Source organism: Alligator mississippiensis, chromosome 7 (genome assembly GCF_030867095.1).
Source record: "Alligator mississippiensis isolate rAllMis1 chromosome 7, rAllMis1, whole genome shotgun sequence".
Lineage (NCBI taxonomy): Eukaryota > Metazoa > Chordata > Crocodylia > Alligatoridae > Alligator > Alligator mississippiensis.
In genome coordinates, this window is record NC_081830.1 from 61,167,303 (window position 1) to 61,184,920 (window position 17,618).

The window sequence follows — 17,618 nt, forward strand, 5'->3', positions numbered from 1 at the left end:
CACCCTACTTGAGGTTGGTGGTGTGTTTTTAGCCTCCCTCCTTCTCTGCCCAAATGGAAATGTAGCTGTAAATCCCAGGGAGTGACCTGTTTGCAGTCCCCTAGTCCCATTCTTTCTCTTGTGAGCTATTAAGGAGGAGGGAGCAACATATCCTTTGTTTTCAAAAGTAAAATAAAACCAGTTCTGCATAATCTACGTGCAGGATAGTGTGTAACTGCAAGGCATAAATTATGTAGAATGGCCAAGATCATCTGGTCTTCTAGCTCTGATGAAATTTTTCTACTAAATATAGCAGGTTCCATTGTCCAAGATTTGGCCCTCTGGCAGGGACCTTTCGCAAGACTGGCCACTGCAATGGATATTCCAAAAGCTCCTAAGTAAAAGTTTTGTGGAACTTGTGCTTCTAAGGGAAAGCCTCAGCTTCAAACATGCTCTGTGCAGAAGTATGCAAGATAGCCTTAAATTTCATGAGCTGCTGTTGCTGCTGCAGTGGAAAACATACCCTAAATGGTTAGGAAAATAAAATATTTGAACTTCAACTCACCTTGAACTAAACACCTAAGAAAACAGAAATATTAAGTAATAGAATTCATATTTATTTGTCAATGTCTGGCTATAACCAGACCTCAGAGGTACCTGAATCTATGATTAACTTGCACAGTTTCCCCAAGTCCTATGCGCCCAGTGATACACTGGAAGTTGGCTCCCTCTTTCTGAATGGAGGTCAGTGGCCTCTAAATCAATTTCTTACAGTTTATAAATACCTTCACCTGCCACTTATTCACTTCTCTCTCTCTCTCTCTCATTCTCTTTTGAAATTCAGAGTCATTCTTCAACAATGAGTTCAGTGAGTAGATGGGTCCACTGTTCATTTGGTTGTTTTTTTCCCCCTGCTCTTGAGTTTGGCAGAACAGCCACATAAACAGTCTTTTGAAGTGGGAAGCATCAGGAACTAAATGGTCCCTTAATTTAGGCTGGTCATTCCTTGGTTTGCAAAACAACACAGGCAACTGGTAAGGGGAGCATGGGGGGCACATCCCCCCCACCCGAGATAGGCCCCGTGACTCAGCACCGCTCAGGACAGGGCAGTTTTTGTGCCACGTGGGCTGGCAGTGTGTTGGGGGGTCACTAAGCCACAGCACAGAAGTACAGGAGTGGATATGGGGCTTTTGGCCTGCCCCCGGGCCTGCCACAAGGCAATATGAAGATACTTGTCTGTGGATAGGAAGGGTTGTGAACTTTTCATGTTCACTAAACTTTCTGCATCTTGCTTTGATTTAAACAATATAAATGTGTAGTTTATGTGTCCTTGTTGAGAGTAAATATGGAGCCAGGAGGCATAACCACAATCAAAAGAAGAGCTGGAAACCATCAGTCCTTCTCGGCTGTACTAAGGAAAAAATCAAAATCCAATCACTGACCCCTACCAATTGTTTCTTATGGTTTATGGATATCCTATCTGGAGCCGTGTTTTTTTTTCCTCTTCTCAAGCAAATTCATGTCCTTTCAGTTTATTAGACCATATATAACTGATAGAGAGGCATTAAATAACATTTCCCTGTATGCCACTTACTGTAAAAGTCCTTTAAAAATTTCCTTGGTTTCATTCAGTGTAATAAAAAGCATACCTCCCAGTAATGCCTACATGCATAACAAGATAAGCCTATATTACAGTCTTGGTTAAGAGGGAGCCCACATACAGTACTTTGTTTGTTTCTTTTCCTCAATACAAAGGAGTCTTTTACCTAGTGAAGGTTTTGTAATTCCTAAGGGTTTCAGCTCTGAACACCCGTGGCATAAGAGATCTTTGCTGTCAAATGACCAAGAACATCTAAATTATTCTGAAATTCTCCAAAAACTGACAATTCCATTGTGTTCACAGTTGGAAACTGAAATAAACAAGACCTTTGACTGGAACAGTGAAGAGATCTTGTTTTTTTCTCCTCAAATATTATACCCAAACATTCATCACCTTACCTATTCACGACCCTTGGAGTAGGGCAGTGGTCTCCAACCTTTTTAAGTAGGAGATCACTTCTTGAAATAAAAAGCAACCCAAGATCTACCGCATGCCACTCCCCCCACCCCTGCTGTCCAGCAGGTCAGTCTGGAGGGGGGTGCAGATCAAGGCGGAGGGAGAAAAATTTATTTGGAGGCATGCCACCCCAGCAGGTAAGTCTGTGGGGCAGGGGGGAGGGGAAAGGGCTGTGGGGTTGCGGGGGGGGCAGGGCAGATAGAGGCTCCAGTGGTGAAGGACGGTGCAGGGCACAGGCAGGAACAGGGGCTAGGGTGAGAGGGGCCCCCACTGGGCCAGGTGGTGGGACAAGTGGAGGCCTGGGGGGGCACGTGATCCTTTCCCCATTTGTCCCACCACCCAACTCAGCTGAGGCCCCACTCCCCCCAGCCCCTGCTCCTGCCTGTGCCCTGCTCCCTCCCTCATTGCTGGGGCCTCGATCTGTCCCACCCCACAGCAGTGAGGGAGGGAGTGGGGCTGGGGCAGAGGCAGGCCCTGCACAGCCAGGGCATGGGACAGAGCCATGAGTGGCTCATCTGGGGGCATGGGGAAGGGGAGGGCACACACCCCAGGGCGAGGGCATGGGGGCAAGTGCCCATGGATCTACAAGGGGCAGGGCGGGCTGCTGCTCAGGCAGTGCTGGGCTCTTCCTGGCGGGGATGTTGGGCAGAGCTGCCCTCAGGCTGGGTGGTAGGGGTGCTGGGAGGGAGGTTGGGGGGGCTATGCCCCCCACTTACCCATAGACCCGCTCTCAACATGGCTGCTGCCTGGCCTGAGTGCACCCTGGCCCAGCCCCCACCAGCCTGGCACAGCCTCCTAGTCCCAGGCTGCAGTGGCAATCTTCCTTTCCCTGCACAAATCCTGGGCACACAGCCCCCATGCCCTCGGGGAGGGAAGAGGCTGGGGCTGGGAGGTTGTGCTCAGCTCTTCCCAGGGAGGTGGGGCTAGGCTGAGCTGCGGTCAGGGTGGGCAGCAGTGGCACTGGGAGGGGGGGTTGAGGGAGCTATGGTGAATTTTTGGGTGACTTCAGCCTCTTCCTCCCCACCCCCCCAGCCCTGCTCCCAGTGCTACCTCCACCGCCCACCCTGAGTGCAGGTTGGCCTAGCCCCCACCAGGAAGAGCCTGGCACTGCCCCGGCCCCAGCATCTGGGGGCACACACCCCCCATGCCCTCCCGGTATGTGTGCACCCCCACTTCTTATACCCCCCAGATGAGCTGCTCATGGCTCCATCCCATGCCCTGGCTGTGCAGAGCCTGCCCCTGCCTCTGCCCCAGCCCCAACCCCAACCCCAGCCCCACTTCCTCCCTCACCGTGGGGGCCTCGACTCGGCCCCCGCTGCTTCTGTCCTCCACAAACTGGCCTGCTGGGCTAAGGTAGGGGCAGCATGAACATGCTCAGCCTAACCCCCCCTCCCCCGCCCCAGCCTCCGGCCGACTCTCTCCACGATCGACCAGTCAATTGCATTAGACTGGTTGGGGACTACTGGAGTAGGGCCACAGCATTACTCCAAGGTATGTGCTGAGGCCTAGGGAAATGACAAGTTGTACAGGTGCACAGGAAGCCAGTTTTGCACGCATTCCTCTATACCGTGCACCTCTGACCTGCGATGCCACCTTGAAATGTGTTCTGGGGGATAACACTCTTGTTCCCTTAGACACCAAACTTAAACTTCAGGCCTTACAAGGCACGTTTACATATACTCTGGAGGTGGAAGGGGTGTGGGGCAGCTCTTCAATTAGAGCAGCAGGAGCGCTGGTGTGTCTCATGTATCAGCATCTTAAAATCACTTAAAAATGGTGGCAGAAGCACCTGAACTAAAGCTTATTCGACAACCTTTAGTTCAAGCGCCCCCCACTGCCATTTTGAAGTGCAGAAATGCTGATACATGAGACACAGGAGGTGCCAAGCTCCAACAGACTCAATTAGCTGAGTCTGCTCCAATGTGCTGGAATTCCAGTGCATTGGAACAGCCTTGCTGCTTGTGCACAGGCACCCACAGATGTGAGTCCGGTTCTTTTCCTTAACACTGGCTACCTGTTTCTGACACATCCTGGCTTGTTTTCTTACCTGCTTTTATCAATGTGTGTGCTACCCCAGTACTCTCTAATTTATATCCACTTCTCATGAAACACTCCTCGAGAACCTGTCAGGGATTAAATCAGTGTTACTTGAAGAAGAGAACCCAAATCCTGCAAAAGTCAGTAGAGAATGACATCCCATATATTAGGGGTTTCTTTCAAAATATTCTATAAAGGAACACAATTTTCTATTAAAGTCAATAGAGTGGTTCCAAATCTCTGGAGAAATGTTGTTTTTTAGTCTGGGGTTCTTTTATCTAAACGGACTTGAGTAGCTAAGGAGAAAGGAACAAAAACCTATTAGGCATTTTGGTAACATGCTGCTGAGTCTTGACCTAGGTCTTTAGATAGAAACTGTCTTTCTGAGGGGCAGGCTGTTACTCAAACTGAAGATTGTGCTTGATTCAGAATCACTGGTGAGGCTTTTTTTTTTTGGTCTGTGTTCATGTAGAAGCTCAGACTAGATGATCATAGTGGTCCCTTCTAACCTTAAAATCTATTAGTAACGCTGGAACTGAAACCTCATCTTGTATGCTGAAGCCAATGAGCCTAGCGTCAGGCCTTGAATGTCTGAAGTATTCACAAATTCTAAATAAGGAAGACAAAGAGGTCATGTGAAGAACAGATATACAACATTTTCTTTATTGAAAGCAATAGTGGTCCCCTGGGAAGGCAGTTCCACAGCACTGTGCTTCCCCATAATTGAAACTGGAACTGAATAGCAAAATGAAAGATACACCATTAGCATTGCCCCTTTTTTATATAAGATGATGCAAATGTTCTATTTTTAGCTATTTAGAACAATTAAAATAACTAATAAAAGTACATGCCACAAGATTAATGTGGGTAAGAAACAAATTGTAACAGATGGGAAATTTGTTTTGGCACCCATGAATTTACCAGTAAAGGCAGGAGAAGGGAGTCCTTTTTAGCAATGAAGATTTTTCTACCACTTTCAGATAATCCCAGGCTGCAGAAAAAAATGGAAAGACATCAAAGTGATTAACATTTTTACTTTGCATTATAATATAGAAGTTGTACAACAGCAACACATGCTCATGGTACTAAATCAATAGCTTCCTGAGAAAGAGAAACAAAGGACCCAGATCTGTGCCCAGCGGAAGAGAGCAACATAATTGTTCAGTGAAATCAAGATCAGATTGATAGACAAAGAACGATCTCCTCCTTTCAAGAGCACAGTATTGAAATACTGACATTCCTATGCTGGGCTGTTACAAAGGAGTCTCTATCTCACTCTAGTCTAGGCATTTTATTTCCTGAATGATCCTTTTGTCTTCTTTCTTGATTTTCAACATTCCATAAGGGGGATTGGTGACCTGCAATGTCTCCATCTTCTGCATGTTTTGCCTATAATTGCAGAAGATTTTGCTTTACAGGCCAAGACAAACAAGCTGGGTTTTTCCTTCCGTTCTTGTGCTGCCTGCCAATAGATTTTTGATGCAAGAAACTTTCTAGAGGAAACTAGTGATTTCCACAAAGACAAAATAAGCAGGCAGCTGTGCTGTGCATGTTCTGCCTGTGATGGACATGGACCCTGCATAAGAACATGAAGCGCTGCCTAAACCTACTGAATGTAGTCAGCATTGAACTCTCACTTCTAGCCCTACCAAGCAGTGAAATGTACCCTGCACTCACAGATGTTGTCTGCTATGGCTGAAAATAATTTGGCACCATAATGCCAACCAGTGTCACAAAACTGATGTCATTCACCCTGAAGGGACCAACTGTAGGGATATCTTGGTTCCTGTCACAAGGGCCTACTGATATGGCACCCAAAAAAACAGATCAGTATGGTAAAGTCTGGAGTGGCAATGCTACCCATTGCCATGAAACCTGCCTGATGACAAAAGCAAAACCTATGCTAGAAGGCCGGTATCATGTATTCTTTACGTGTTCAGTACTGATGCTGAATTTTCAGGGTAGCCTGTTCCCTCCCAAGCTCCCTGATCCAAATTGGAAGGGCTTTCAAGTGAGTAGTCAGAAATCCCTGCATATCCTAAGAGATTTTCCTGTGGATTGAATACTACCTGCCAGCAGTACCTTCACTACAGGACCTGGTACTAGTGTTAGCTTTCCAGTAACAGATGGAGTACATGTAAACAAAAGCCCAGATCCTCACTGTTTTCCAACATCTGAGTGTATGTCTACAGCTCTATGGCAGAGGGTGCTGCCTCACTGATGACAAAAGAAGTCCCATCCACACTGCATGTCTAGCAGCCCTGAACATGAGGCAATGAGGATGCCTTGATAGCACATGGGAAACCTAGGTCTTGAGCAGGTGCCTGGGCCACCTCTTGGGGCTTCCTTGCAGCTGCCTTTTAAGATTCCTGGGCAGACACGTGTAGGCAGGGCTTATTTCATCTGTAGCAAGCTGTGCTGTAGACATGCCCAGAGTGAAACTGATGGAGCAGTGCTGATTACCACCACCTGAAGCCAACAATGCTCCAGATATTTTGTTACCTGGATAAAGACAGAATAGGTCCCACAGAGTATTCGTTTTAACTCAGCAATAGCTTTGAGGAAGCAGATGATCACTTGAAGTCCACTTAGTGCCATTAGAACAGAGAATAATATGATGTTCCATTTCACTCCATTAGTGGGTTCGGTACACTGAGACCAAGAAGTGTAATTGATGAGGTAACTAGCAGAGAAAGAGCAATATGAGGAAATTAGATTTGTTAAATGTGATTAATTTTAACACTTGATAATAGTAAATCCAACAGTCATGATAGGAAATAATAAAACCTATTTATTCTGAGATCTGGGAGCCCAATCCTGGTCTCTGTTATGCTACTGATATAAATCCTGAGCAGTTTTGTCAAACCTTAGGGAGTTATTAAAGATTTTTGCTGATGTAATGGGGACCAGGATCTGGAGCAGAGTTCCTAAAATAAAAGTCCTCCTGCATCATTTACTTCACTGCATCTTCTGCAAATACCACCTGATTTTAAGAGACCACTTAGAAGACTTCTGTTTCATGAAAAGTAGACAATTTGCTGTTGATTAGTTGTAACTGAGGTTGATATAGTTTTATTATCATTTAATAGGAATGCTCAAATATTGTTGTTTCCATCTGACAGGTGCATGGGATGTTGGTTGAAAGCACTGCCTGAAGGAGTAGCACCATCTTGCATATCCATTGGGTCAATAGGGCTATGCTTTGCCTCCCTGCCACCTCTATATGGTATGTGATTGACTTTGACCACTGCATCATCATAAGATGAGTAAGATGGTGCAGTGTGGTGATTGGTTCCAAGAGCAATCACTGCAATTATATCTGTATTTTTTTAAATACATTCCTGGCTGGTTTCTCTTTCACCAATACTAAGTTACATGATTTGGACTGAATCTGGAATCTTTTACTCTGCATCTGGCCCTTCATGGTCAAATCAAGCTCTTTCTTTATGAATTAAAAATGGAACATTAATATGTGTAGTAGCCATGGTAATAGTATTGACATAATACTGATGGTGTTGACAGAACATCATAATGAAAACAACTTCATGCAAGCACAATTGTCTACTTTATAAGTCTCTTCCTTAAACTACAATAGACCTAAATGGGAGACAGCTGCACCTATATTTTTAGGAAACAATCCTGCCTTGTCAGGTAATGTGGCTCTTCATTTTTTGTTGTCTGAGATTCTATGACTGATCAAGAGAAGTTGACATTATTGCACATGAAATACGTACATATCGTATAATTTTTCAAAAGGCACTTCAAAATATCCACGTTCATGGTTGATTCAAGCTGCAGATCTTGATTTGACACATGCCTGGGATCTCAAGGGCATGTTATTTCTATACAGTGCAGCACTGTGTAGATCTAGTGTGGGTTCCTCTACCTGGCACTGCACTGTGCAAGACAGACACCCTGGGTGTTAAGTCTGCAGGATGAGTTGAGCTCTAACCTTTCTTTGTAAAGGTGCAAAAATATTTGTGTTTGTGTCTTGGACACAGTAATAAGGTTGAAACACCTTTGTCTCAGTATGGTTTGAATAAGCATGCAGCTATTCCATGAGTATAAACTTAGTGTAGCCTTTCTTCATACTATCAACCAGGTGATCAGACTGACTGATAGCAGGGATAGTGCAGGGCTACACACAAATTCAAAGTGCATTTCTCTTCTACTCTTTTTATATATTAGAGGTTTTTTTATTGAGCACACATCGTTGCATATGACTATTGGTTGATTAATGATCTTTACAATTGGCCTTTATGTCTACTGTACCCAGTTTTGGTTGTTCTACATACTTTCCTAATGGTCAATCCTGTTTGGTACCACACACCTTTACAATCTACTGATTAACTCACTCAATCACAGTGTTCCCTATTACCCCTGCTTTTACCATACTTCTATCTACTCTCACAGTTTGTGCTGATTCTAGCCATCTCATGATATTTTTCAGCAGAATCTATATGTTGTGAGGTATCCTTCTGCCTTTCACAGAACTTAAGACCTCCAGGCTTTTAACTCTTCTGGGTCTGTCTTATGGCTTACAGTGATACTATGGAGGTAAGTTAGAATTTAGCTGTAAAACATTCTCTGAAGGATCTTTTTTAGCTTTTAGATTTTATGTACAATTTTATAGCAGACACATTCGTGTTTCTTACCCCCCTTCAGTGTCTTTGAAGAGGTACTCCCAGCCAGTTGGTGTATTGCAGAATGGGCCCTGCACAAGCCCCAGAGTAGAGATGATTACACTGTATCCAGAAAAAGCAATTCCAAGCAGGGCTAACACAACTGAAATGAAGCTCTAGGTTGAAGACAGAATGGGATAATGTGTTCAGCATGGCAAATAATTGGGAAACCATTAGACACATTGTCCTAGTCAATTTAGGGCTGTGCGAAATTTCACTGGCAGTTTTGTTTCAATGCTGTTTTGACTCGTTTTGAGCTCAAAACAGCAAAATCGAAAGGAAACAGAGAGCTTCGAAATAGACTCAAAGTGAAATGAGGCAAGTCAAAACATTTTGAAATAGTTGAAACATTTCAAATTTCAAACCTCAAGCTGGGCTTGCCTGCAGGGAAACAGAAACTAAAGTAAGGAGAGGGAGGGGGAAGAGGTGAGAAGGGGCAGAAGGAGTGCTCTCATTATTGACTGTGTAGCTGGCCAGTGACTCTCTTTCTTTCCTGAGGTCCCTTCCAATCCCAGTGCTCTGGGGGAGGGATGGAAAAACAGCATAAAAGGCAGCATTGTTTGAACTGCCCTGCTTTCTGCCTTGGTGTCAGTTGAGTGAGGGCGCACCTTAACACACACAGTGTCACCCACCCATGTCACGAATTTTGCCTGTCAGTAGCTAGAGACGCAGGGCCCCAGAACCCAGACTTCCCCTGCACCTATCTCGACAGCTGGCAGGCTTCATGGCCTCAGCAGGGCCTATCAGGCCTGCAGTTTTCACCCCCCCTGTGCCCCAAGACAGACACAGTCCCACAAGCAACCATGTCACGAGTTTTGCCCGTCAGCAGCCAGAGGTGCAGGGCCCCAGAACCCAGAAGCCCCTGCACCGATCTCCTTGACAGCTGGCAGGCTTCATGGCCTCAGCAGGGGCGAGCAAGCCTGCAGCTTTCACCCTGCTGCGCCTTAACACAGTGTCAACCATGTCACGAGTTTTGCTTGTCTGCAGCTTGAGGTACAGTTTCCCCCAAACCCCTGTACCTATCTCCTTGAAACTTGGCAGGCTTCATGCCCTCAGAAGGGGCTACCATTCCTGCACGTTTCATCCAAATCAGGCCAGAAATTACAAAGGTATAGGCTGTTTCGAGCTTCCCCATTATAGCCTATGGGCAAAACGTCAAAACAGCGTCAAAACAGCAACACTGTTTCAACGAAACGAAACAGAACAGCGGTTTCAAATCAAAATGAAATTTGAAACAAAATGCTGTTCCGTCAAAATGCAAGTTGAAATGGAACAGTGCCGTTTCACACAGCCCTACTAGTCATATTTCCAGGTTTGCATCACCCACCCACACACACATCACACAGTTAACCAAATTCAGAACGATACGTGTGAGGTGGATAACAGCTAGTCTTCCCTGGCAGTGGAATTAGGATACTGCCCTCCAAGGGAACATACTGAAATTTCCCAGATGTAAAGACTAATCACGGCCCGCTGGTTTTTTGGATTTCACTTTTGTAAAAGTGTTTACTTGAACGCCAGGAATACAAACATTTTTTACTTGTTTGCAAGCCACACAGCATCTACAAAGAAGATTTGTTTTTAAATGTGGTAAAATAACTCAGAAGCTGGAGCAATTCAGCAGGGGCAGAGAGACAAAGGCCATGAGTGGTTATCTTATCAGGCTTTTATTTCCCATCTTGCCCAAGTAGCAAAAAGCTGGGCTTGCTGTAATCAGTTGGGTGGTTTCTACCCAAAGCAGGATTCTCTAATATAGAGACAGGAAAAAATGAGTTGAGCGGGGAAGGGACAAATTCTGAATATAGAAACAAAAGCAAAACCAAGACTCACCCTGTAAGTTTTGTTGCAGCTCTCGCTCTGGCAGCACTGGAAGAATGTGTCATGCTCCAGCAGTATCAGAAGAACTGCTAACACAAGGATCTGTAAGGGGGAGACTGTGAGATGAATAGGAATTGCTGAAGATACTAGCCCTGATTCCTCCTCTCTTTAGAAGTGCCCATGAACTGCTGCCATTCTGTGAGCTGAGGTTCTGTACCCACTTTGCACAGATGTGTATGACTCCAGGTTGTGGTGCAGGGAGAATTTGTGCCACTGCATTTATTAGACTCTGCCTGCAGTAGATGTGCTCAAAGACAAAAGTGCTGTACCAGGACAGCAAGGCACTCCTGGGCCTGCTCTACACCAGTTTTGCAAGTGTAGCTACATTGGCTAGAGCAGAGGTGGCCCACCTGTTGCATGTGGGTCACAAGTGGCACAGGCAGCCCCTGTGTGCAGCAGATTGGGAAAGGGGTAGGCCAGATAATAGCAGCCAGGGCAGAAATAAAGCAGCAGAGAAGGAGATCAGAGTGGTACTTGGGGAAGGTGCAGGGATGCAGCTGTGCCACCAGAATATATCTGTTTGCTTAGTTTTCTGTTTGCAGAGGAAAGACAGGAGGGCCCTGCCACCAGCAAACTTGTTTCTGTCTATGCCTCAGCTCCATAATATAGACAAGACTTTGATGTGGCTGCCGCTAGACCGGCAAACCTGCAGTTTGTACCAGGATGGCAAAACTACCTTTCCCATGTGCTATAGAGTATAGAAGGTCAAGTTTGCTGGCATGACTGAATCTACTCTGGGCCTTCTTTTGGCTTGGTGCTGAAGTCAAGGATCAAGGTACTTACCACCATGCTGGCGAAGTCTGTACTGTAGGCACATCTTTAGATTAATTTGTTTGAGGACTTTTACTTTGCCAATTGGCCACCTGCCACTTCTGGATATTCTATTTGCAGTTGCCTATGAAGTAACTTCACTGATCAATTCTTGGACTTTAGAGCCTAATAGTTGCCAGCATTAAAAAGAAACATGCTTGGAGGAAGCCAGGACACTGGTCACTGTGTGGGGAAGGTGGGGCAGTGGGGGCTGGGTTGCGGTGGCCTCTGAAAAGGAAGAGGATTTCTTTCCTGTCATGTAAGGATGGAAGGAAGATGGCCTCTAAGTTTAGGAAAAGGGATAATGTAGCTAAGGAATTGACAACACCATTGTTTTAACCATCATATTGTGAAGATCAGTTTAATGCCTTAAAATACTTGCCACCACATGGAGCTCTGCCTATACCAGCACTCCCATCATAGCCACAGAACCAACGATAAATACCAGTTCAAATAGTCAGGGATAGGCACAGCTGGAATCTTGCTGCTGCCCAGTTTGTCCAGATCTTCAGCTACATGTATTTTTACCCCTTGTATTTCTAGGCCTCATTACACTTCCCCTAAATTAATCATTGCCAGATATATATTTTACGAAGGACTGATGTCAGAAGAACAAGCATGGTGCTACCACAAAATAAGGCCTTGTGCTTTCACCTTTCTTACTGAACAGAATTTATATTAATATTAACACTGCCTAAATACCAAAACTTGGTATGCAGGTTAGGGTCAGTATTTCTTCGTATGTGTATTGCAGACTGCGGTGATCAAGCACATACAATGAGGCAGGAGGTTAAGTGACACTGCTCATTCAGTAAGCAGATCTTATCTTTAGTAACACAGTAATAACAATGGTAAAAGGTTAAGGAGGGAAAAAGATACTGCTCTTTTGATTGTAACTGATCTAAAAATGCATTGGTCTTGGACGCTGCCAGACTTCTGCTATAGTGGTCCTAGCAGAGCCCACTGTGTTATGCACGGTGTATCAGAACCATACACTTAGTAATGCTAAAAATGATATGTTTTATGTAAAGCTAAATCCAAATAGATGGTTAATTCTACTCCACTCCCCCCCGCCACCACAGCAACACAAGCTTAAGTTACAGGTTGGCATACAGAGCACAAGCCAACCTCTCAAGATAATGCACAAATCCAAACATAGTCACATCACTGTTATTCATCTGTTGATCAGTGCCCCAGGTTTGTTTTTGACCAAATTTTCTATCTATAGAATTAGCTAAAATAATGTGTCCCCTGTCCCTGATCTCCCTCCCCCGATTGTAAAGCAGAATCAGAAATATGGCAAAATCTTAGCAGTCACAGTTCAATAAAATCCATAGAACCAGCACTTACCATCACACCAGAGAAACAGATTCCTTCAAAATGCCACACATAGTTGATGTGGTTACTGACATCATATGAAGCTTTTCCATTGGGGAAGTATAATAGGATATTAACTGCAATGCACCAAAGTGCAAGAAGAATCAGCAGACAGCTCAAACAGCTGCCACACTTTTGTAAACCCATCTCTGGAGGACTTAAAATATTTTCTGTTCTATTGACCTTAAAGCTGCAAAGCCTTGCTCTCTTTTTCTTTTGATGTGGTCATTTCATATTCCTAGGGACCTGGTTCCCAGGGCTTGGTTTGAGTCAAGCAGTCCCGCTGCTAAAGAAGAGCTTTGTTGTTCCTAGGATAAGTACAACTGGCAGAAGGGTCAGTCTTTGTCCTGTGCTGGAGTGTGGGGCTGTTTTCTTTAAGAAACTTTGTGTTTCTCTCCAAGAAGTATTCTCTGGGGACTCTCAGGCTTAAATGAGTGTCTAGAATTGAGAATCAGGAAGGAACTTCAGACTGAGGTATGATGCCACCACCTATAAGCACAACAATTTCCATCTGCTAGCTCACACATGCATTACAAATTAACTAATCCTGACAATGGGAATGCAATCTTACTAACACTAACATCCTTTATGTATTTCTTATTCACTGTTTCACAGCTACTCTGTGGGGTAGATGTTTTATTCCTGTACCTACCACTGACCTACAGACACTGGGTGGATCACTTAACCTCATGGTACCCGTTTCTCCTGGGAGGCTACATGTATTGTCTAGACAGAAAAAGTGTGTTGCCTAAGCTGCAGCGAGAGCCAGCCTTGCAGTTCAGCAGGCACTGGCTGAAGGCACCCTGGTAGCTTTACCTAATATCTGTAAACAACATGATCTAAAGGGGGAGAAAGAGAGGAGGGTGATGAGTCAGCTCATACATCTGAACTAGCCAGAACCAACTGACCAGAGCTTCTAGTTTGTGGAAAGTACTTTATCTTAGTACTTTGGTTTTAGTCTGAATTGGACCAGAACAAACAAACAAAAAAATTAAAATGTTTTGGGACCAAGATACTAAACATTCCTGGGTTGGAAAAGCCAGAACAATACGTTTTTGCAATGAGGTATCTTTGGACCCTATGAGTGCCCTGCAATCACATCAGAGCCAAGAACATCATTATCACTGAGCAGCTCTGGGGGCTGCCAGGATCTCTGGCTCTTCCCAGGCAGATTGCCCATGACCCACAAACCATGGGAGATCATCCCAAACATCCAGGCTCTGAGACATGGCTCTTCAGTAGGGATCCTGAAAAGTCCTGACAGTCCTGGGTTCAGCCATGGTTCTCAGGGGCTCCCTGCTGCAACAACCAGGGCCTATACACTCCTGATTACAAAGCAAAGAACCTGGCAGACTGAGGCAGAAAGCCAGGCCAGGGCATAGCTCATGGAAGCCTGGGACCGGTTGCATATGATGAGCCTGTCCCAGAGCTGCAGTTCTCAGGAAGGCCTGCTAGGCCTGCTGTCCCTGTGTTTCCAGGAACATGGGTGATGTTCTAGGGCAAGCATCCAGCACAGGGACATTGGAACAACGGCTTGGCTGCTTAGTAAATGGCTCTGGCCTTCTTGTCTTGCCTTCCGTTTGTCAGAAATGACCAAACCTAATCCACAAAATCCAGCAAAGGTGCAAAAACTCAAAAAGGAAATTGGTATTGAATAAAAAATGCTGATCCTTCTGGAGGCCTATCAGGTTGTGCTAGGTGGGGGAGGGGAAGGAAGGGTTATCTTTAATCAAAGATACGTATGAACTGTTTTTTCTCCTAGCTGTATAGTGACTCTAGGGTCCTCCCTTTAAAGCTGCTGCTGAGCTCTGCTGATATTATGCATTATTCATAGTAGTAAATATCTCTAAGCATGAGAAGTGTGCAGTATTACTACTTACTGGGCCAGTCTATCACACCCTTCCTTTGACACAAGTCTCACTTTCTTTACTCTGCACCTTCCTCCTTTCTTTAAGAGTCTCTCCTTTCCTTAGAGCTCTGGATTCCTTGTTATCATGTCTGTCTTATAAACTCAATTTTGACGTCTGGTCCTGTGTCTTTTGAATTTGGCAGCAAATCTCCCTCTGCAGCTTGGCAGGCCTGAATGGGATTCCCTTTCTCAAGGTTCCTCCTTAGGGCTCAGAGATGACACTTCATTGAAGCAAGACATAAGTCAACTATCCACAGGTTGGACCATTATTGAAGAACTCTGTAGCTTTTCAAGAACTTGTCCATTTTTTCTTTTAGGAACTTATGATAAAAAATGTGTGTGCGCACCTTTCTAATGCAAGTTGCTGCTGTTCCTAGTCATAATCTGTTCTCATCAGAAGAGGGAGGACTATGCTTTTTGGCAAAATACAGCTTCACGCACAGGATTTTTTTTCTACACAAGTTCAAGAGGACACAATGTCATTCAGGAGGCTTCTACTCTAAATTCTGTAGATGCTACACCTGATCTGAGCCTACAAAAGGCTAACAAACTGTTCCCAGGAGTGCTGTGATGGTAAAACATGAAGTAACCATTTCCCAGTAGGTATTAGGCAAACCTGGCAAATACCAACATCAGTTTCTCAACCATGTTTACAAGTTTTGCAAGAGTTGTCCCCTGTTATTATCAATGTCACTGAGCTGATACCAATGCACTTACCAAAAACCTTTGATTACTTGCTGGGGTGAGTGACTCCTCTTCTATAATAGAATCAGACTTTATTTAAAGCAATTGTTGTCCAAAGTCTAACTACTAAATTTTCAATATGCAGAATGTTGTGCATCAACCTTTAACAGAAGCTATTCATTCACACATGACTATTCATCATGGTATAAGCTTTGCACATCAGGCTTTGCACTACCATTACTGGGATTTCTGTGCGAGTGTGAACCCCCAATTCCAATCTAATTTTATACCCCTGGGACTTCTTTTTAGAGAGATTTTTGTTTTCCACTGATTGCAACTGTACAGGAGAAGTCATCTGCATAAGGCAGGGACAGTGCAATTCCAACATCATTTTGTATTTTACATTGTTCCACCAACCTCAGTTCTCTCTTTGAACTAAGATGTTCATTTGCCTTCAGTCTAATTCAAAAGAAGCACTGACAGTGTAGCTTAACCAATAGCATCCTCTAACATCTGCTTTATGTGAATTGAATAACGACAACATTTGTTTAAATGAATCAAGTATCTACAGCTGGGGCAAAGTTCCATCTGTGACAGCCTTGTATTCCTTTGGATCTTTCCGTGTGATTAAGACTTCTTAATTTATTAGGCTCAAATGTATGCAGTATACAGTTCTGGCCTTTGGCAGTAGTCTACTTGCATACAAGACTTCTCTTTACCTCGTCAAAAATGATAATGGTAGCTGGGAACAGTATTAGTTAAGATGATTGTAGCGAGAAATGCAATCTCTGAAATAACCCTTTTTCCTAAGAAGAACTTAGTGTAGGTTAAACAACATTTAACCTCTTTCCTAGGTTACAAAGTCAATCTCAGTGTCTGTCAAAGGCTACCTTTAAAATAAGAAGCAAGTCACATCCCTACTTGTAGGCTGTCTAACGCCACCAGCTCATTCTACTGTTACTAGATTGTGGCATATCAGCCTGATACTTTCCACTGTGGTTTATGTTGTACACTATATTGCAAGTCATACCTCCAAAACATTCTTTCATAGGTAGGGACCTACCTAATTCCCAGAGGCTGCCTCTGTATTTTGTGGTCCTGTTGTCACATTTGGGTGGCATTTTTGTGGTAGAATGTGGTGGCTTGCCTGATGCCTCTAGCCAAGGGGCCCTGAAAGTCCTGCCTCTTCCTGGAGAGTGACAGATAGCCACCTGTCAATCTCCTGGGAGCAGGGGACTTTCAGGGCCCCTCAGCCAAACTCCTTTTCCTCTCCCCCCCTCCCTGTACTCCAGGTTGCCAGGGCTTCCCACCCTTTTCTGTTTGCAACTGCCCTTTTGTCCCCACATTGTCTTGCTGCCGTTTCCCCACCTTTTCATGGTCCTCACACTTTTTTGCAGGGACTGGGATTTTTCAGGGGGAACCTATCAAATTTGTGGTTTCTGTGAAACTGTGAATTTGGTAGTTCCCTATTCATAGCCTATCAAAAACAATCTTTTTGAATGTGTCTAGTTTCCAGACTGTAGTCTGAAGTTTCATCTGAACCTCTGAGTCACCATTAGGCTGTGGTGAAGTGCTTGAGGACAATTACCATCCAAACCAAACAGGCAGCAGAGGTGCATCACTCAGGCTGGTTAAAAAAATGGACTTGGACACAATTCACAGAAGGCAAGGACTGTGGTAGGGCTGTTCAACCTACCCCAGTAATTAGGATTACTCACTGCCCTACAGTGGGAGACCTTCAGCTCCATGCTCCCAAATCAGACAGAACTGGGATCCAAGTATGGGGTTCTCAAGCCCAGCCAGCAGGTTCTGGAGTGAGGATAAGAGCAACCAAGAGGAAAAGGTTATCATAGAACTGCAGCTCTCCTCCAAATTTCCAATTATTCATTGGGACTCAGGTGCTTAGATACCTTTTATGGGCTTATGGCCTTACCTATGAAGTTTTTTTCTGGTTATACACCACTACATCAAGCTGTGTGGATGCTTTTAATCCAGAATAAGTAGGGTTTTGTTGTTGTTGTAGCTGCTGTTATCACTTAAACTTCTAAATGGAAAACTGAAACAAAAGCCATTCTGATTCCAGCACAGCAGCATGTAGGTGGGGTTGGATTATACCAGTCCAATGACAGTGCTTTGAATTCATACCTAGGATTAATTTTTCCCATGTAGATTTGGCCTCAAATAGGAAAAGGCAGTGGCGAGAAGA

The 17,618-nt window shown here is 44.6% G+C and overlaps 1 protein-coding gene across 1 annotated transcript; it reads right to left on the minus strand.

The window, feature by feature from the left end:
* Positions 1-4,708: 4,708 nt before the first annotated feature.
* Positions 4,709-13,369, minus strand: TM4SF18 (transmembrane 4 L six family member 18). The gene is made up of 5 exons (XM_006259174.4): positions 12,793-13,369; positions 10,585-10,674; positions 8,728-8,870; positions 6,575-6,755; positions 4,709-5,063 (listed from the first exon to the last, which is right to left on the minus strand). Exons 1-5 carry the CDS (start codon positions 12,964-12,966, stop codon positions 5,049-5,051), a joined length of 603 nt encoding a protein of 200 aa, XP_006259236.1. The 5' UTR covers positions 12,967-13,369; the 3' UTR covers positions 4,709-5,048.
* Between the last annotated feature and the right edge of the window lie 4,249 nt (positions 13,370-17,618).

Bases quoted from the DNA above. Each gene is read 5' to 3' on its own strand.
- TM4SF18 (XM_006259174.4), bottom strand. From the start codon at position 12,966: ATGGGTTTACAAAAGTGTGGCAGCTGTTTGAGCTGTCTGCTGATTCTT. The intron at 10,675-12,792 runs GTAAGTGCTGGT...TCCCCCTTACAG, and splicing joins TCTGTTTCTCTGGTGTGATG to ATCCTTGTGTTAGCAGTTCT. The intron at 8,871-10,584 runs GTGAGTCTTGGT...TCTTCAACCTAG, and splicing joins GCTGCAACAAAACTTACAGG to AGCTTCATTTCAGTTGTGTT.